The sequence below is a fragment of the Panulirus ornatus genome, chromosome 42, assembly GCF_036320965.1.
Source record: "Panulirus ornatus isolate Po-2019 chromosome 42, ASM3632096v1, whole genome shotgun sequence".
Taxonomy (NCBI): Eukaryota; Metazoa; Arthropoda; class Malacostraca; order Decapoda; family Palinuridae; genus Panulirus; species Panulirus ornatus.
Window position 1 is genome coordinate 5,656,774 of NC_092265.1, and position 22,317 is coordinate 5,679,090.

Consider the following 22,317-nt stretch of genomic DNA (forward strand, 5'->3'; position numbering starts at 1 on the left):
AAAAAAAAAAAAATATATATATATATATATATATATATATATATATATATATATATATATATAAATCTGAAAATACGAGATTTTACATCAGGAATGAACACCAATTACCATCGCTCACAACGTATCTTCAAATAACTATCAGTATCTGTTTGCAGATACTTAATTTCTACTATCGGTAAACCTCTTAGTTGAAGTTACAGCTGATTACCGAACGTTTTTGACACTTTTGTCACAGCTTATTGTTGAATATTTCAGCCGTGATTTCATCAGACTCAAGAGCTTTTGAAGATATGAACACAAAGGCTCACGAGGAAATGCACATATTACATGGTACTCTACTTTTATGCTAAGCATGGCTTTTACGTGTACTATTTGGTTATATGATACATATTTTAAAATAATGCTGTTCTAAAAAAAATTTCATTAAGCAATTATATACGAGTTATATTAACAGTTTCATATCCTAGAAAATCTTATATTATAATTGATCATTCGACTGTTTTCTAATTTCTTAAAAATATATATTATATATTTACGAATGATACAAAAATGGAAAAACATCTGATTGAGATAATTAGAAAATACACTGATATATAATATGTATTTAATGCCAACGTCAACACTTCCATAACATAAGCAACGTAGAGTAACAAAGGCCAAGTCAAAGGACGTGATAATTCTTTGTAATAGGACGGTAAGAATTATATTCCTTATGTTACGATTTCTTACATAGGTTTGAGAAAGCATACGGAGGTTTGCTTGTAGCATAGGAAGAGTTCAGTCATACTATAAAGCTTTGTGTGAGAGAGATTGAAAATCTGTGATACATTCCTTGGTGTTATTACTCATTTCCTTTGTAGCACAGTAGTAGCATGAAGTTTTCAGGATTTTCCTATTTTAAGTAAATCAGTTTTACTTTATAACTAGTCTGGTGTACCTGTTATAAAAAGAAACTGAATTATTGCTTTCTTTTATATGATTGTCATTTGTAGTTATGATATTTGCATAAGGCTATAGAAACACCAAAGAACTAATGGATTTTCAAGAAAGGCATGTTACACGATGCTGATGTACAGATAAGGGGAAAATATAGAAGTAACGTATGAATTTAGAAGAAACGAAAAGGTATTTCCCACATTTAAGAATGGTAACTTAGATCAGGGCTGTGATATTTGGAGCATTAATGTTGGCTTACAATAGAAAGTGTGAGGGAGGTTTATGAAAATCAGGAAAAATGTAGGTATTAGCGCAAAAATAGTTGTAACCATTTCATATCTCACAAGAATCTGCAATTTGTTAGTTCATGGACTCCGTCTTTCAAGATGATAAAAATCAACGAAAGTTTCGTGTCAGCAGTGTTACTATGTGTAGAGGTCATATAGAGAGAGAGTTAAGATGTAGTTTCTGTAACTTGATCAATTTCAGTATTTGGTAAAGTGAGCATGGCTTTGAAATTTTGGGGTAAGAAACTGAAAAAAAATATGAAAGAACATTGTAAAAATGATATTTTTGTGATAAGCAGATAGTAAACATACTAGGATTCTTGTGGCATCCTTACATCATGTGGACAGCGGACGAAGAATATTAACCAGGTGCTCATTCAGATTCTTTAGAGCTGAATATGGTTTATATGTTATACAGTTTGATAACACTGTGACAAGAACTTAATGTACTAATTGTGATTTTTTTTTAAGATTAAACATTTTTGATGATTCATGTCCATGAAAAAGTGAATATTTGTGTGAAATGTAACTAGTTTTCAAAATCTTTTTTACTACACTTCTAGCTTTCAGATATAATACTAGACTGGTATTTGAAACATTAACCTAACATCTCTCATCCTTGATGTGGAATGGACTTTACAATGTCCTTCAAGTTGGGGCTTTTTTGAAAGCTCATTCCTTCCTAATAGTTGTATACTCAAGTTATTTTGTATATGTCATTTATTTTTAGGCTTTTGGTGAACAACAATGGAGAGTGCCACAAAGAAAAATGGTGAAAAGGTGGATGTAAAAAAAACACAGGATGTTAACCAACACAAGGAGAAGAATGGGTCTGAAGACAGGCCAGATACATCATCAGAGGCCAATGGAAATACACCAGATGCAGGACCACAGGGAACCACGTAAGATTTAAAATCATCAAACAAGAGTATGTGGTATAAGAAAGCTTATGTGTTGTTCAAAAGAATGAGCTTCAAGAAAATTCAAAGTACAGAATTTAGAATTTTTAGATGGTGAGAATGCAATTACATTTATCTTAAAGCTATGAAGAAATTAAATGTAGAATGTTCAAAGTATTTTTTAAATGAACTGTTTGTTCTGTAAAAGTGAGTAAAATTGTTCGCACCATCACACGTATTAAATGAAAACATTTTGATTTCTATATTGACACTTATTACCTTCCACTTTACTTAACCATATCCACTGCCAATGTTTATCCTCCTGTAACTTTAGTATCAGGTAATTTTATTGTACATTTTATTTTTCTAATATTTTAATGGACTCTTATTGCATTACCATCTCATTCATTCATTTGATACTGTTATCAGACTTGTGATTTCCCTTTCCCAGTATTTTCTTTCAAAACATTCTTATATTTTTTCTGTGTGGATTATACTCAACTTTATTTCCATTTCATCATCACCTTCTGTACTTGTACTTGCCACACTAGTAAAGATGTATAGATTTGTTTGAAATGTTCATACCTCTTTATTTAAAATGTACAGAAGAGAATGACTTACACAGATTCCCAGTTTCCGTTTCTGTTGTACTTACATAACCATTGTATGTTTTTATTTTAAAGTTGTTAACCATAATTATTCCTGAAATACAATTTAATTTCCATAGAAGAGACAGTACGGGTATTGTACCAACTGGTTTAGCTAGGATGCCAGTGGAACGTGAGGCCTTGCGTTACAGCGGAACACACCAACGACGTGGACATTGTGCAATTTTCAATCATCGTGTATTCGACCGTCACACTGGTCTTGGGGTACGTAATCAAAGTTGTAATACACGCACAAACACACACCCATAAGAAATACATATATCAAAAGGAATGGTGGATGAATGGAATGAAATGACTAAGGACATGGTTAATGCAGAAAGTATGAATATATTTAAGAAGTTATATGATAGTAGAGAATGTTTAAGAGATGATGCCCCTTGAGTATAAAACTCCCTTGTCTTATGTTACAAATATATGATTAAATTACACACACACCAACCTCATCCAACCCTTGATGGGGTTGGACATGTGTCATTGGGATGCTTAGGCTACCAGAGGTTAACTTTCAACCTGAAATACCCTCCCCCTCCCCCAGTTAAATACTTGGATTATTCCTGATTGGACCTGTTATCTTCACACATGATCGTTTGCTTCTGATGAATTCACTTATGGAAGAGATATATATTGAATAACTACCAGGGAACTAGTGGACCAGCAACTCAGTGAGAGGCTCTCAAGAGGCCTGTGTCAAAGCTGCAGGCTATTTGTGTAAACACCATGACACTGACATATAGTCCAACCTTCTGACTAATGTAATAGTGAAGCACTGACTCAGAATCTCATCGAAAGTGAGAGGGACACTCATGTTGTAAACACCATGACTAATAGATACCAGCTCAGTCCTTACCATGCTACCATGTCACCAGGACTAACCTTCACTGACAAACGTCTATTGTCACAATCCCCTTGTGCCAACCAGTGCTCTTACAGACAAGTACAAGACTATTCCTATACCTACCATTGTGATTGTTGTAAACAGGTGCATGGCTAAGCAAGTAAATAGCTTACTTTTTGCAGTTATGTGTTTGTCATCCTCTTCATTATTGTTTGGCAACCATTGTAAATACATAATATACGTCAACATAATGATGTTACTGCCATTCAACCAGTATGTTTCTTTATATCCTGTTCAAAGAATTAACACTAAATGTATAATTTTTACACCACAGAATTTTCTCTTTAAAACCTTGTGTACTTTGTAAATGTACCTCATCATGTGCATATCCAAAGCATAGAAATATCCAGTTCCACCTTCGTTGTAAACTTTTTGTGATTAATTGACTAGTGAATCTCTTTGTTGTATATTTCACCCGAAAGGCTTCCTGAATTCAATAAAAAAAATTTCTACATGCACACACACACACACACACACACACACACACTGTGAGGGGTGACGATCACTACCTTTAAGATTTTAGAACTGTTATCAGTTGATTAATGATATAGACAATGAACAGTTCTTTGAGAGATGTAGGGATGTAACACCTGAGGACATAACATGAAGTTAAGCAAGAAACTTGTTGAAAAAGGTGTGTGGAAGTACTTATATAGTATGAGTGGTGGATGAATTCTTGAAAATACTCAAGGCATAGTTAAAGAAAACTGCTTACAAAAATTGGAGAAGGTTTATGACACAAAAAGTTCAAGAGATGGGGCCCCATGAAGTTTAAACAACCACTCCATATAGTACACACTCTGCTACAGAGAAGAGCTTCCTGGATTGCAAGCTGAAATTCAATGTTTTAGAGGGTTTGCACTCCAGTTGGTTTAATATGAACAAGTAAGGGTAGGGGAATGGAGGTTGAAGGAGTCCAAAAATAATATGTCTCTGATATAAAGTCTGTTTGTGCCAGTGATTATGAAATTAATAAAAGTTTAGAGCTGTGGGCTCCATGTTGAAATGCCTAGGGTGTTGCCAACCATAGTAAACCAACTTTTTGATGTTTACTGTTAAAGGACATCCAAACAATTAATAGTGTGCATGATTGAGATAGAGTGAACAAGTGTACTAAGAATCAATAAAAGAGAATTGTAAGTATTATTAATAGATTATAAGATATTTATAACTGACAGTTGATTTTTTGAAGTATTCCCAGCTTAAATCGTATTTGTATGCTAACAAGCTATATTACTGTTATTCTTCTATTTTGGGGGAAGAATTACATACTGCTCCTACATTATGTAATGGGGAGAGCTTGTGTTGGACAGTTGTGCATGATGGTGTTGATATAAAATCCTCAAAAGAATTTTAACAATCTAGAACAAATGTAGAATTATATCAGTGGAGGAGCAATCGTGAATGTACGTGAAATAGTAATTCACTTACTCTTCAGGGATAGTAGAATACTGATAATAGGGGATTACAGTTATCAGGAGATAGAAATAGGAATTTGGATTCTCATGGTGGCAGGAAATCATGGAGATACAAGTTTTTAGAGTATATATAGGAAAATATCCTATACCAATATGTCAGTGAACACCAGGATGAGAGGAACTAATATGCCATAATTGTTAAACATTATCTTCATGCATACTTGCATGGATATTGAGAATATTATCTATGATACACCACTTGGAAGAATTGGTCATTCAATGCTCATGTTTGACTGTGTAATAAATGAAGATTTTAAAAGAGGAGAGATAAGAGCGAGACATAAAGAGGAGATATAATCCTCAAAATTTCTCAGACCTCAACAATTTCTTTGGTAATATATATTGGGAAATAGAGGTCAGTAACCTGGAAACAATAGTTGTGGTGAGAGATTCTGTGAAATCAACTATATTTGTAAGACAATTGGTACCTCAAGCCTCAAATATAGGGAAGGTTAAGAAATGGGAAAATGGTTTGATATAAGATTTTGAAAAGCAAAGGAGCTGTAGAGTGTCATTTCGAATGTGTCATCCTGTACTTTTCCTTCTTTCTTTGTCATGCCATTTAGTTTGTCTTGTGCTTCTCAGTACAGTATATGCTTAGGTTGCTTGCCATATGTTTTATAATACACTCATTTCTTGTTATATGTTTGTCACATTTACTTTTCAGGAGCGTAATGGTACTGACCGTGACAGAGAACAAGTCATACAGTTGTTCATTGGATTGGGCTTTGAAGTACGGGCCCACAACAACTTGAGTGTGGCTGAGATTAAATCAACAATACAGGACTGTGAGTATCTGCAATAAAAACTTTTTGAAATTATCAATATCACTTATTTAGAAAGAGGATGGCATATATATTTATTAAGGCTCTTGTTCCCTCCACTTCTAACTTGTACACCCTCTTAGTCTCTTCTTTTCACTCATCCTTTCCCTGTTTCCAAACCATTTCTGCACACCCTCTTCATTTCTCATACATGCTTCCCTTACTACTGTACCTCTGTCTTATTACCTTATCATTTCTTGTTTTGTCAACCCTCTTCACTCCACATATTGTCATCAGACATTTCATTTCCATATATTTACCTTGTTCCTGACTTTTGTGTTATCTAGGGCCCAGACCTTGCATCCATACAACGTTGTTTGTATCAGGTATCAGAAACACTCCATTACCTCTGAACACTCTCCATTCAAACTCACACTCCAATAAACCCATCTTGCTCCTTTGCTAACCTAATAACTTTGGTTTTTATTCACATTTACTCTCAACTTTCTCTTTACACACTATCCCAGACTCATGAACCAGCTTTTGCAGCTTTGGTTGTATTCATTCTTGTAATACTTGAGTTACATGCCATTTTGCACTGGCTGATTGGTTTATATTAGTTGATATAATATTTTGTGTTAATAAGTTAACCCTTTTCTGTTTATTTCTGATTTCCTTTTTGCAGTGGCCTTTGGTACAGATCACTCGGATTGTGATATGTTGGTTTTGGTATTTATGTCTCATGGTGAGCAAGACATCTTATGGGGAAGAGATGGCCACTTCAAGGCTGATTATCTTTTTGAGAGCTTCCATGGAGATCAGTGTAAAACTCTTGCTGGAAAACCGAAGCTGTTCTTCATACAGGTACGGATGGCAGTTGCAAAGGGGTCTTATAATGTCTATATGTGCAAGCTTAGCTTCAGAATTCTGGTAGTATGACTATTGCTTTTTTGTCTCTGAATATTGTGCTTATTGTAGTAAAGTAAGTGGCCTAATTCATGCTGCAGCACCACTTTTTAGTTTACAACACATTTTCAGACTCTGTATTGTCCCACAAATGCTGTTTTTTCATTCCTTTATCTCTCTCTGTATTTCCCCCCATGTCATCTTCTTGCTTTCCCTTTTGATTATACTTCATAGAGAGTAACCATTTGAGTACTTAATTACAGGCCTTAATGACACCCAAATGTACATCCACCGCAGTTTCATGTTACGCATTAAAAATAGTCCTTATACTGAAGTTTTGAAGCACGCCTATTGTAGAGGCAGTCTTTTATCTTTTCTGAAGTTCTTACCTACACTTGACAGAACTTCAAGGGCATAGTAATGCAGACAGAAAAGTAATAGCTTTGCATTGAAGAGAACAAAGAATGAACAAATAAATTTTATTGTTTGCTGGTATAGAATCCAAAGATATTATTATCATGTGGGATCAAGACAGAAAACAAAATATCCGTTATACCATTCAGGGTCAGATAAGAGTATGAAAGTAACCCCAAGAGAATATGCATGACATTTATTATTATAAGTAGTGTAAGTCACTCTTCTGTGGAAAATATCTTAAGATACATTTAATCTTTTGACGAGAAAAAGATGTAATAATAGCAATAGACAACCTAAAGAAATCGTAGCACCACTCTGATGGCATTACACTTGTAATCTAGAAATCTGTAAAGTTAACAGTACAGCCAATTATTATCATTAAGGCAGAGCCTAGAAGATAGCAGTGTAGCTGAAGTCCACAAAATGTTTTATGTTTCACCAGTGCACAAAGGATAATCTTAGTTTCTTATGAAATATGGGCCTGTAAGACTGATATTATGCAACACAAATCCATATGTTTTTCTGAGTATTTTTCACACATATATTCCTCTGAGTATTTTCTTCCTGCATCAGGAATGCTCCTATAGTGCTCTCAGGAAGCTGACTACTTCCACTGGTTGAGTCCATCAGTCATAGAGTGTTGTGTATGTGTATGTGTTCAAAGAGTACAGGTCAAGTAACAGGTTCTCAGTGTCTGTTATGGTAGTTGCATTGTAGGCATGAAGTTTCATGGGATATGTTGAAACTGTTATTGTAGTGTTATAGGGGTGAGTGATATTTAAAAGGTACAACTTTGTTTATAAGGGCAAAGGTGGGTATTTTTGAAGGTTTAGTAATTTTGGTTGTAGTATGGATTCAAGTCATGGTCCCCAGTGCAAAGGATAGGAAGAGTGTGAGATAGTGAGCATAGTTTGATGGAGATAGCTGAGATGGTTTAGGGATATAAGGATGATTAAAGCAAGATTTTTGATCAGGCTGTATGTATTGGAAACAAAGGGAATGAAGGGAGGGAGACAGTAGGAAATGAAAGGATAAAGCAGTATTTGAACTATTAGGGCCTGAACGTTTTGGAATGCAAAAGGCATGTGTTGAATAGAGTGAAATACAATGTTTTAGTATAAAAGGGAGCGAAATGCTGTTGATGGACTGAAGCAGAGAAGGTGAAGCACTTAAGAAATATTATGGGCTACCCCCACACTTCAGTAAATTATATTTGACAGCTAGAGACTGGATGTTTCTGATGAGCTAGTTGTTCTTTTGTTCCTGACACTGCTTTGCAAAGTCAACAGAAGCCATTTAGTATAAAGGAAATATATTGCTTTTTTTCTTTAACCAGGCATGTCGAGGAGAGGGTCTGGATGCAGGTGTGACTTTGGTGCGTTCACAACCCAGTGATGAGACAGACTCAGGTTATTTAGCATACAAGATACCCAACACTGCTGATTATCTTATTTGTTGGTCTACTGTACCAGGTAAACATGATTGATTATATTACTTATATTTCTATGATACCTACCTTTTTAACCATATAAATCTTTGTGGAAACCTTTTTTTTTCAAGTCCAATGTATATACCTTTGTCATGTATCAAAAAGAGCAGGGTATGTGTGAAAGGAGAACTCTTCTCATTTTCGCTGTTTGCCATATACACAAATTCTTTTGTCAGAGATCCAGCAGCAGTGTAGAACACTTTTGTTGAACAATTCTGCCTGTTGGCTCAGCTGTTAGTTTATATTAAGAATTATTGTCATAGCAGGTGTATGTGAGAGAGAACAGATTAAAAAAGAAGCATGAAAATGTGGAAAAGGAGAAATATTGAAAAATTTGTAAACAGGACAAAAGTAATCAGTGTATGATAGCATTAGGATTGACAGTGAGTGAGAGCTTATTAGATGGTGGTAGGGGTAAATAGCCAAAGAAAAGACTGATTAGTAGTAGGAGATGGTTGCTACTTCTTATACAGCATTGGATGCTTCTTGACCAGGGTCAGTGATTCTAATTTGACTTTTATAAGGCATTTCTAAATGTAGTAGAAGTGGTTTTGAAAGAAAATTTTCACTTTTCTTGTCTAGCAAGATGGAGTGAAAAAGATTTTGAGTGATCGGGGCCTGAACATGCAGGAGGGTGAAAGGCGTGCAAGGAGTAGAGTGAATTGGAACGATGTGGTATACCGGGGTAGACATGATGTCAATGGATTGAGCCAGGGCATGTGAAGCGGCTGGGGTAAACCATGGAAAGTTTTGTGGGGCCTGGATGTGGAAAGGGAGCTGTGGTTTCGGTGCATTATACATGACAGCTAGAGAGTGAGTGTGAACGAATGTGGCCTTTGTTGTCTTCTCCTAGCACTACCTGGTGCACATGTGGGGGGAGGGGGTTGTTATTTCATGTGTGGTGTGGTGAATAAATGAATATGAATATATATATTAGCTGAAAATTTTGTTGACAAACTGTACAGTAGTTCATTTGACTCCAGTATGTCACTTGGTTTGAAATGATTCAGTTATCATATTCAACAGATAGATTCCTGTAGAAAGTCATGCTGAATTATGTTTTTTCCATTTTTAAGGATAACTTTTATCAATACTTGAAATACTGATTTGACATAAAGGAGTTGAACATAAATAGATGAATGTGTGAACATTATAGTTCAGACATGAATACAAGTTTACTTTTGTTAACACCTAACATTACTTAAATTTAGTGTTTTATTAATGTTGACAAAAAACTTTGAATGATTTAGTGAAAAAGAATAAGCAGAGAGCATCAAATATTATTAGAGGAAGGGATTATAGAACATTATGCATTGCTAATGCAAGAATGAATTGCTTTTACATGGAGTATATTCTTTGTAGATTCTTAGGGTATATCTGGTGTAATCTGGATTTCAGTTGTAGTGATCAGTATGTTTTTTCCATGTTGGCTCTGACTAAAAAAAGCAGCACCGAAGAGCCTTTACATTTAGAGTCAGTTTATAGTATAATGTTAGAGTCGCATTTAACGTTACAAATATTTAAGTGCTAAATCATATCTGAGAATTCTCTTATTTCTCTTATTTAGGTAATATAAAAGAATGGAAAAAAAAAGTACCAGGGACAGGTAACACAATGAGAATGAATCATGTCGTCATAGATTTTATTCACTTGATAATAATGATATTCTTAACAGTATTTGGATTTCCTTTTTCAAAAAAGTAAGGTAAGCATTGAAGTATAAGTTGAAAAATGTTTGATATCTCTTGACTTTCCTCCATGATCATTTTGTAAACATGGAATTGTAATGAAATTTTATGTGGATTCCTGTATTCTCATCATTGAATAATTTTGTATGCATAGTAACAAAAAAAAAGAAAAAAGATTGAGCAGATCACTGCAGATTCTGTAAATAGTTTCTCTTATCCTTCCTAACAGCTGTGACGTGTCCATTTTTGAAAGGCAAGTTATCCATTTCCACAAAACCTATTTGACTATTCCTTTCCTTATTTTTTCAATTTTGTTTTCTCTGTATCTAGAATCATTAAGTCATTTAAGGCCTTTCTCTGATCAAGACACTTCTGTCATGACTTAAACCACATCATAAAAGAAGGTACTTGAAATTTTTCATTATGTCATTTATGTGAATTAAACAGCACACGTACTGGAACATCATTTCAGATTCTCTCTTCACATTAGAAAACTTTCTTTTTACAAATGAAACAGAATTACAATTTTTAAAATGAGATTCTTTTCAGGTCATTACTCTTGGCGCAATACAACCAATGGTTCATGGTTCATACAGTCACTGGTGCATGTTCTGAGCAAGGAAGCTGGTCATGAAGACCTTCTGTCTATGATGACTAATGTAAACAGACACATGATTGTCAACTTTGAATCCAACTGCCCATGTGAGTATTGCTTGTGAAGTGTGTTTTTTAAGAGATGACTTGGTTCTTCGTTAGCATTCCTGACTGACACATTCATGGGCTGCTCAGGGTTGAGCGCATAGGTTCAGATCATGGTTACGATAGTCAGTCCACAGTCAACCCTGCTGTTCATCCACCCCTAGGGGTTGGTCAATAAAATGGATACTTGGCTCAAGGCAATGGACTGAACCAGGGCATGTGAAATGTTTGGGGTAAACATTGGAAAGGTCTGTGGAGCTTGGATGAGGATAGTGAGCTGTGGTTTCGGTGCATTACTTATGACAACTAGGGACTGAGTGTGAACAAATGTGGCCTTTTTTTGTCTGGTTGCTTGGTGGTACCTCACTGATGCAGGGTGTGGCATTGCTGTTTCCTGTGAGGCTGGGTGGTGCTGGGAATGGATGAAGGGAAGTGATTACGAATATGTACGTGTGTATATATGTATATGGGTGTGTATGTGTATTTATATTTTTTTTTTTTTTTTTTTTTATACTTTGTTGCTGTCTCCCGCGTTTGCGAGGTAGCGCAAGGAAACAGACGAAAGAAATGGCCCAACCCCCCCCCCCCCATACACATGTACATACACACGTCCACACACGCAAATATACATACGTACACAGCTTTCCATGGTTTACCCCAGACGCTTCACATGCCTTGATTCAATCCACTGACAGCACGTCAACCCCTGTATACCACATGACTCCAATTCACTCTATTCCTTGCCCTCCTTTCACCCTCCTGCATGTTCAGGCCCCGATCACACAAAATCTTTTTCACTCCATCTTTCCACCTCCAATTTGGTCTCCCTCTTCTCCTCGTTCCCTCCACCTCCGACACATATATCCTCTTGGTCAATCTCTCCTCACTCATTCTCTCCATGTGCCCAAACCATTTCAAAACACCCTCTTCTGCTCTCTCAACCACGCTCTTTTTATTTCCACACATCTCTCTTACCCTTACGTTACTTACTCGATCAAACCACCTCACACCACACATTGTCCTCAAACATCTCATTTCCAGCACATCCATCCTCCTGCGCACATCTCTATCCATAGCCCACGCCTCGCAACCATACAACATTGTTGGAACCACTATTCCCTCAAACATACCCATTTTCGCTTTCCGAGATAATGTTCTCGACTTCCACACATTTTTCAAGGCTCCCAAAATTTTCGCCCCCTCCCCCACCCTATGATCCACTTCCGCTTCCATGGTTCCATCCGCTGACAGATCCACTCCCAGATATCTAAAACACTTCACTTCCTCCAGTTTTTCTCCATTCAAACTCACCTCCCAATTGACTTGACCCTCACCCCTACTGTACCTAATAACCTTGCTCTTATTCACATTTACTCTCAACTTTCTTCTTCCACACACTTTACCAAACTCAGTCACCAGCTTCTGCAGTTTCTCACATGAATCAGCCACCAGCTGATATATTTATTTATTTATTTTGCTTTGTCGCTGTCTCCCGTGTTTGCGAGGTAGCGCAAGGAAACAGACGAAAGAAATGGCCCAACCCACCCCCATACACAATGTATATACATACATGTCCACACATGCAAATATACATACCTATACATCTCAATGTACACATATATACACACACAGACACATACATATATACCCATGCACACAATTCACACTGTCTGCCTTTATTCATTCCCATCGCCACCTCGCCACACATGGAATACCATCCCCCTCCCCCCTCATGTGTGTGAGGTAGCGCTAGGAAAAGACAACAAAGGCCCAATTCGTTCACACTCAGTCTCTAGCTGTCATGCAATAATGCCCGAAACCACAGCTCCCTTTCCACATCCAGGCCCCTCACAACTTTCCATGGTTTACCCCAGATGCTTCACATGCCCTGATTCAATTCATATATATATATATATATATATATATATATATATATATATATATATATATATATATATATATATATAGGTATATATATATATATATACCAGGTATTTATGAGAAAACAGTAGGAAAGTTGTATATATATAAACGAATGTATATATATATATATATATATATATATATATATATATATATTTATCCCTGGGGATAGGGGAGAAAGAATACTTCCCATGTATTCCTGCGTGTCGTAGAAGGCGACTAAAAGGGGAGGGAGCGGGGAGCTGGAAATCCTCCCCGCTCGTTTTTTTTTTTTTTTTTTTTTTTTTTTTTTTTTTTTTTTTTTCAAAAGAAGGAACGGAGAAGGGGGCCAGGTGAGGATATTCCCTCAGAGGCCCAGTCCTCTGTTCTTAACGCTACCTCGCTATCGCGGGAAATGGCGAAAAGTATGAAAAAAAAAAAAATATATATATATGTGTGTGTGTGTGTATGTTGATATGTATATATATGTATGTGGAAGGGTCTTTCTTCTTCTGTTTCCTGATGCTACCTCGCTGACATAGGAAGCAGCAATCAAGTATAATATAGGGGATAAAGAATACTTCCCATGTATTCCCTGCGGGTTGTAGAAGGTGACTAAAAGGGAAGGGAGTGGCAGGCTGGAAATCCTCCCCTCCCATTTTTAATTTTCCAAAAGAAGGAACAGAGAAGGGGGCCAAGTGAGGATATTCCCTCTAAGGCCCAGTCCTCTGTTCTTAACAATACCTTGCAAAAATGGGAAATGTCTGTTTTCCGGCACTACCTCACTGAAGTGGGGGGATAACGATGCTGTTTTCTGTGGGGTGGGGTGGCAACAAGAATGGATGAAGGCAAGCATGTATGAATATGTACATGTGCATATATGTACATGTGTATGTGTATGTATGTATGTATGTGTGTGTATATGGGCGCTTATGTATATATATTATATATATATATATATATGTTTGTATACGAGTGGATAGGCCATTCTTCATCTTTTTCCTGGCGCTAACAGCAATTGTATATAATAAAAGATGATAAGATATGATATAATATTTTTTTATTATCATTATACTTAACCACCATCTCCTGCATTAGTGAGGTAGCGCAGGGAAACAGATGAGGAATGGCCTAACCCACCCACATATACATGTATATACATAAACACCCACACACACACATATACATATATATACATTTTCCATGTACTTAATATTTATGTTTTTTCAGCTCAACAGCATATGCATGGAAAAAAGCAAGCTGCAAGTATAGTTTCTACTCTAATGCGCAAAGTCTTCTTCACACCTAAATACTGACTAGGTAAGAACAGTCGTGGGGGTTTGAATCAGTCAGAGAGACTGCCAGTAGAGGCACCAATAGCCTCACTTGATCAAATAGAAATTGATGAACAAGATCCTCAAGGATCAACAAAATCAAGATTTTTGTGTTGGCTAATGAATCACAAGAAGAGACTGTGGAAACTTCCTAGATCAGGGAAGGGAAGACAGAACAAGCAACTTTGGCAGTTCAGCAAAAACTTAGAAAACTGAAGGAGATGGTTATAGAGAAGTTGATATCTGTAATTGTCTAAGAAGGAGATGGTTATAGGGAAGTCAATGTCTGTAATTGTCTGACAGCTCAAATTATATTATGACACATGAATTGTATTTGGCAAGTATTTTAACTAGAAAGAATTTTTCTCTGTGGTAGAGAAAGTATCCTTCAAGAATTCAGCCCAAAATTTAATTAAGAATAAAATTTCATTTAGTATTTGAAATACTTCTGTGATTCAGTGTTGCAGTTGATTTCTCGAAGGCACAGTATTTTATATTAGTTTTACATATGCAGTTGAATATCACATCTAAAGAGCTTCAGCCATTCATTAGAAAAAGTAGGAACCTAGTTTATATGGTAAGTGTCTTTCATTAGTATGAATAATAAGAACTTAGCTTGTATATAATGCAAGAACTAAAACCTGTGGACTTTTTGTGTATTTGAATACTACTGCCATAATTTTAATCAAGACAGCTTCATATCTTTAGTTAGTCATTGGTTTAAGTATAATTGAACAAAACATCACCCCTTTGTATAAGTACTTTAGGTGCTTTGCAAGCTATATCCACAATAATCTTTTATGACATGCACATTGGATGTGCCTTATGTGATAACTGCCCGGTTGACCCCACAGTACAAGTTATTGCACAGTAACAAAGTCTTTCAAGTTTGCTCTTTCATATGTGGTGACTGTAGTCCAAATTGAATATGATTGGATGATTTATATGCAGGTCTTTCAAAGGAAACTGATCTCAACATAGTTTAGTGAATTAATCATGAATCAGTGTGTATATTTTTTATTTGCAAAAGTATTTTCCGTGATTGTATGTAATAAAAACCATCGATATCTGACTAATATGCCCTCCGTGACTGTAAAGTACATTATTAAAAGAATGTGTTCATCATCTACAATACACTTCTAATCACATTCACATCATGTTTTTGGAACTACTTTGTATTCTGTAACCATTTACTTCATTTTCATTTCTGTTGGATGAATCAGGTGCATACAACCTTTTAGTTAACTCATATATACCCTCAACTACAAACTGAATTGTACTATGACTATGGTGAAGAGAAGAGTTTTTTATAAATTACTTTACCATAAAGAAAGAAATAGCTTATTCCATAGATTATTCAGTATAAGAGAGTGAACATGAATAAACTGAATGTATTTATGATTGGGGTTGTCCTTTACCAGCAGTACTGGGATGGGGATCCCAATTCTTTAGAATTGATTCCCCCCATAAAGTGGTCATATATGCACTTGATCTAGTCCATGTAAAGATGTCAATGATAATAATTTTTGAAACAAAATATAATAGATGACAACACTTGAGACAGGTTCTCTGATACAAATAATCAGTATCATTCTTGATTTGTGATAGTTGTGTGAATCTGCTAATGATGATTTTTCTAATACTTGGACCTCACAAATTTTGGGTGTTTTTTGATAGAACCAAGAATTTTTTATCATGTTTATAGATTTATACAATATTTTTATGTTAACATCTTTATATCAAACTTTATCATAAAACAGGATTTTTCGAGGCCAAGTGAGGATTTTCCCTCTTGGGCTCAGTCCTCTGTTCTTGGAGCTACCTCGATAGTGTGAAACTGATTAGTGTTGAATTTGATATAGAATTAATTAAAAACCAAATAAGATAATCAGAATTTTGAATTATAGTTTTTGTCAGTCACCAGTGTGTATGTGACTTTGGGATATATTTTTAGTAACTCTGTATATTGCTCAATGTTGATTTTTTTTAGATGTACTTTTTGTCCTGATTAAGAATATTTTTGAAAGTTCACATACATTTGAATTTTGACTGGATTGTAAGATATCCTTCAAATGCCTAGTAAATGTACATGTCAGATGTTGCTTTCAAATTTATCATGTAAGAGGTCTTTGTAGTTTGCTCGATGGATAAAAACCTCTTTCTTTTATATATCGTCTGTCATACGGGCATTTTGTTTATGGAGAAATAGTATTTAACAGTCCAGGGACATCAGAATGAATGGGAACAATATCACAAATAATAGTGAAAACAGTTTTACATATCCTAAAACACTTGTCTCGAAAGATTAGAGGCATTTGATGTGGTACTTTAGTTTGCTTGTTCAAGATGATGTAATAACTTTAATCCTACATTATACATATATCTTCAGTTTTGTTACTGATGTGTGTTTCTCATGACATGTTTTTTCTGATGCATTTAATCATTACTCATTATTTACTGGCATTTATTCACTCTTCACTGTTATAGTGATTTACATTATTGAAATTTCCTAAACAAAATGCATTGATTTATAATTAAACAATTGCTTGATTTAGGATGGTGACACGTCTCTCATGAAGTTCCATATATACTTGTAGACATATAGTGTTAGGTTATTATTTAAGTTTGAATCTTAATGTGTTTTTAGTTTGTGCACTTTATTTGTTTTACTAATGAGATGGCATTGTATTGATGTTTTTCAAACTGATACAGCTGGCAGAATTGCATGTATTTCAATTCTTGATGTTGAGGATTATGAATTAGCCATATGACTTGTATTCTTCTTCTTTAGTGTGAAAGGGCTGGGTTGTGTTTATTGTAAGGATAGTTTGTTAGATATGGCAGAATTTAGGGTGGACTACATGTAAGCAAAATAAGAAAAAAATGAAAGTATGCTAAATTGGATTTAGATACTGTTGTAAGGATAGTTTGTTAGATATGGCAGAATTTAGGGTGGACTACATGTAAGCAAAATAAGAAAAAAATGAAAGTATGCTAAATTGGATTTAAATACTGTAGTACTGATATATGATGACACCATTAATCAGTGAAAGCTTTAAAACATACCATTTTGTAAGAAAAAAGTTAAACCTTTTCAATGTATACCAAAACTCTGACCATTTCAAACTTAACAGAATTTGATTTGTTGTGGATATCTTTGGGATGGAGTGCTTATGTTGCCAATTCTTGCCCTTGCTGAAATATCATGGATTATATTTCTTGTCAGTTCATTAAGCAGTGTGTAGTTCATACATGAATAAGTTGTGTATAAACATGCCTAATTGGTATGAATAGTGCCAGGTCTTCATAGTTTGGACTATTGTGCCATAATTTTTTTTAGTTAAAAGAAATATGAATGACACTTTTTATTTGTCTGCAATCCCCTCTTCTGCATATACTTGAAACTGTCATATTCAGAAAAGCTCTCTGTTATCTTCCAGAAAAGAATTGCAAAAACCCTGCACAGATATTATCATATAACACTCAAAGATTCTCAATATTTTTTTAATGCTAATGTATACAGTGAATATATGCTTTGGTAATGTGGTAAAAAATCATCAGTGTATGGGAAATAAGGGGGTGGAGCAGAAGATTTTGGTATTTGCAATATCTTATGATTTGCAATAGCCTTGATGTCCACATTTGTAGGTAATCGAGTGTTTACAGTTATTCAAGATGTTGATACATATAGCTTTGAAGTATAAACAGTATTGACTAAAAATATTAAGAGTACCATAACATACTGAATGTATAGGTTTTTTATGTTTTGCATGTAATATTAGTTGCTATGTAATAAGTACAGAAAGTTTATAGAAATAACAGAAGTATAAGGGGATTGAGATACTAAAAAGACATTCTTTAATCTTTTATTACGAATAATGCCAACATAGTAATCCATTGTTCATAGACCATTAAGTGGACCATAGTCTTATAGTTGTTGACCCCAGTCAGTTTTGTGCCATACTGTTCATTATTTACTACAAAAACTGCATATACTGATATTTATAGCTAGGCAGTTTGGACTTATTTCACAGAAAAATACTAGAGTACAGGTAGTTCCCCTCTAAATATTAGTTAAATATATCTTCATTATCTGTATGAATCTGTGCTTCCTGAAATATTACTGAACATTCATCAGAAACATGAGCATTTTCTTTTTTGCAATTGAGGCAAAAAATGAATGATTTCACATATGAGGTAACCCAAGTTATTTACTGCAGTTCTGTTGTAGTCAGTGGGACCAGTCACTTTGCACATCTGATTGCATTTATGTATTTTTTATCACTGGCTGATGGCAAGGAAGTGAGCTGAGGTAAAATCGCATCAAAATATGCTTGGAATACTGAATATTATTATAGCATTGGAGGAAGGGTGGTCTATTAGAAGTCATATTCTATTATTTCCAAATTTTTCTTAGGGAAATCCTGAGATAAAATAACATTTGTAATGGAAACCTACCTTATTTCTTCAAGGCTGGAGAGTTCAGGGAGTAGCAAAGAATAGTAGATAGAGATAGATAGCAAAGGATATTCTGAATCTGAGGGAAATACCTCCAGGGTGTCCTTGAGTCACCTAAGTCACCTGTACACAAATGGGACTTGCATGGGGTGCAAACTACTCTCCTTGTGCTCTTGATGCTCATTAATGTTCAGCTCTTCAGCGAATGTGAGATGTTTCCAGGATATCTTAGCATGCACGGAATGATAGTACTCATATCTGCCATAATTCATACTGAAGTACATACTTTAAAGAATAGAAGAATAACTGCAATTGTGTTAAAATATGCATTAAGTTTGTGTGTGTGTTGACCAGATTGGCACTTATTGCATCATGGTGGGCAGAGATCAAGCCATCTTGTTTCACCTTGAGATTTTTACTCAAGTTACCTTTGTTGGTAGAAATGCACAAAAGATAACATTGTACTAAATTACTATAAATCAGTATAAAACTATGTATGAGTGAAAAAAGAGCATTGCTCCATGCTCCAAGTTGATGTTCACAAGGCTGTAGATTGAATATGCAATGTAACAGACTTTTACAGAAATGTATGTTAGAAACCATGCTTAGTCCAGTGGGTTCTGAAGGGGCCATTAGAAGCCCAATTCTGATATTTTGAAGTTTGTTAGAATGCGGGTTTACTGTCCTTCTTGTTTATCAGTAAGAATAATATCAAAGGTGTTTGTTTAGAAAGTTTTGTCAAGAATATGTTTGTCTTGTATTTTGATAAAGCCCTCAATGTTTTCTTAGGTTATGGGTCAGTAATATAGGTAGTTTGAATACATTGTTTATGTAATGGAACTAATGAAGATAATATATTTTTGACTACAACTCCTTGGGCAGCATATGCTTTTGATGATAAAATATCAAGCGAAATTTTAAATGTTTAAGGTTAGAGTTAATTCTTTTTCATATCAAAAGAAAAGCATTTATTATGACTTTTTTAATTGGTTCCAACAGATTGCACAAAAGAGTTCACTTATTTAGGTGAAGTGAGATAATGCCTAATTTTGTTTGATAGATCAACCACTGATATGAATGCCTCACATAATGGAGCATGAAAGCCATCACTGTTAATTCAAGAAAAAAGCATCTTCAAGTTGATATTTGGTCACATTTCCTTGCAGATGTATCAGTATTATTTGTCTCAGGAAGATTACTTTTTTAGGTAGGTGTATTGTCTTCATTATTCAGTTTTCATAAACCATGTAGTGTCCTATTGCATTACATACCCTTTTCCCACTGAAATTAAACACACTGATCAGCCAAACATGTACCAATATTGTAATTGACATGTGCTGTTCATGAAGCTGGAGCTGCATCTTTGTCATTAACTGTCATAGACATTTTGTCAAGTTCATTAATGTAAACTTGTTTGTTAAAGCGTGTAGCAAAATTGTGACCTGTTAGTCATTGAAGGCAGTAACTGAAACTTTATAGTTAATGACTGGAGTATTTTATTTTAATTTTTTGTCAAACTCGGCAGACAATTTTTAAGCACTTGCTCTTACCTTAACAATAAAATTGTAACCTGTTAAACAACAACAGCCACCCTTTAGGTTTTTGGTCAGTCAAGTCATAAGAATGCTTCATAAACTTGTCTTATAATTTAATCTGATTTACTGCAGATGAAGAGTATGTACCATCAATTTAGTGCAGTTTTGTACTTCTCATGGGTTGACCATGGAAAGTTGTATGGTTGTGCTCCTTTACTTCATGTAGTGGTTAAGTTATTGACTGCCACATCCTTAAGTGCAATAAGAGTATCATTATAATTGTTTGTATTACTTAAATACCTTAATTTTGAATGTGTACTGTTGACCATGGAGTGTAATATAGTTAGGCTTTTTTCTTTTTTGTCATATATCACTTGTATATACGTTACTGATGTGTGTATGCTGTGCAGAAGAAAAAATTGTCATGGATCATTTATTTCACTTTATTACCCACATTGTAGATATCAGTGCCACTGTATCTTGTATATCTTCATTATTAGCTTCTTAAATTGTATACAAACACAAGAAACTTTTTAATGTTTCCCTCCTTGTTTTAAACATCCTAGAGTGGTGTTGAGCCTTAGAATGATACTGTCACCAGCAATAATAATTTACCCTCAAAGATTTTACAGCTGTCAGTAACAGTATTGGGTAAGGACTCTGAGAGTATGGGTTGGCAGCTGTAGTAGTGACACTGGTGAACCTGGCAGCCAAAAATATGAATACATGGCTACATGGAAAGAAGAAAGATGCATTTTGATGAAGAATAATGATATACGAGGAAATGATAGTGATCACTGTCATGAAGTTTATTGCAGGCCACATCTTGAGTGCCAATATCAGATCTTGCATTTGGCAACTGTGGTTGTGATACCAGTGAACCTGGCAGCCAAAAATATATATGTGTGGCTACATGGGAAAAAGAGGGAGGGTTTTGATGGAAAATAGTCATATACAGGGATATGATAATGATCACTGTTTTGAAGCTTAATTTGGTCCACATGACAATTACAAGGAAAAAAATAGAGCAAATGAAAAAAACAACTGAATACTTGGGAGTTATTTGAAACTAAAAACAGTTAGAATCAAATTGGTAGGATACTTTTTCAAGCCAAGAAAAAAGAACTAAAGAATAATATTCATTGATGTTTCATGTTGTGCATGATCACCTGATGAAGAGATGGAAATGAGTTGAAAGAACTCAAAAACCACAAACGAAATGATCTGGAGCACATGAATTCCTATGATACTCTCTGAAAGAACTTGATTTAAAAGAATGAGATACATGCATGGCAGCAAAAGTGAAGCACAATGAGTAACATCTTGAATCTGAAAGTATCTCGAGGTAGATACAGAAAGGTCAAGAATAGTCCTTAGGACATACCAAAAAATACCAGATGAAATTTCATGAGTACCCCTATAATAGCTTGAAAGAATACTCAGTGCAATACCAGGAGGAATGAGAAACATGCATGGAATGACTACAGAATATTAAAGAAAATTAAACTCAATACTGGTTAATCCTGAATGAATCTCGGCTAGATGACACTCAAGATGAATGGCAACGGAGTGAAGTATATCATTACTTGTACAATGGAACAAGCAAGACTAATGAGTGGTTCACATTTGAGCATGATCGTTTCGGCAACAAAAAAAATCAATAGTTTAAAAAGTGGAAAAAAGAGGTAGGACGGGAAAGGGATAGTTTGAAGTGGAAGAGGAGGCTGACGTGTGTATGGTGTTTTTCATGCATATTGATGATTATCTGGAAGGGTATTCTTGGTGACATTTATATACCCCCGTCAGACTGGGGTGTGTATGTATCAAAGTTCTTTGTTCTTTTTTTAAGGAATTTCCTAATCTAAGCTAAACATTGTTCAATGTGTACATCGATAGATGGCTGGAGCCTCCCTGAGTGCTTTGAGGCTCGGGGGAACCAAGGGTGTTCCATATTTGTACTGC

At 35.1% G+C, this 22,317-nt stretch overlaps 1 protein-coding gene across 1 annotated transcript; it reads left to right on the forward strand.

Moving 5' to 3' along the window:
- Positions 1 to 609: 609 nt before the first annotated feature.
- On the forward strand, positions 610 to 20,898 carry LOC139761868 (caspase-1-like). Its single transcript, XM_071686437.1, has 8 exons — positions 610 to 694; positions 1,954 to 2,125; positions 2,850 to 2,994; positions 5,831 to 5,951; positions 6,613 to 6,791; positions 8,587 to 8,722; positions 10,977 to 11,129; positions 14,259 to 20,898. The coding sequence occupies exons 2-8, from the start codon at positions 1,971 to 1,973 to the stop codon at positions 14,342 to 14,344; spliced, it is 975 nt and encodes a 324-aa protein (XP_071542538.1). The 5' UTR covers positions 610 to 694; positions 1,954 to 1,970; the 3' UTR covers positions 14,345 to 20,898.
- The last annotated feature ends 1,419 nt before the right edge of the window (positions 20,899 to 22,317 follow it).

Bases quoted from the DNA above. Each gene is read 5' to 3' on its own strand.
- LOC139761868 (XM_071686437.1), top strand. From the start codon at position 1,971: ATGGAGAGTGCCACAAAGAAAAATGGTGAAAAGGTGGATGTAAAAAAA. The intron at 6,792-8,586 runs GTACGGATGGCA...TTCTTTAACCAG, and splicing joins CGAAGCTGTTCTTCATACAG to GCATGTCGAGGAGAGGGTCT. The intron at 8,723-10,976 runs GTAAACATGATT...GATTCTTTTCAG, and splicing joins TTGTTGGTCTACTGTACCAG to GTCATTACTCTTGGCGCAAT.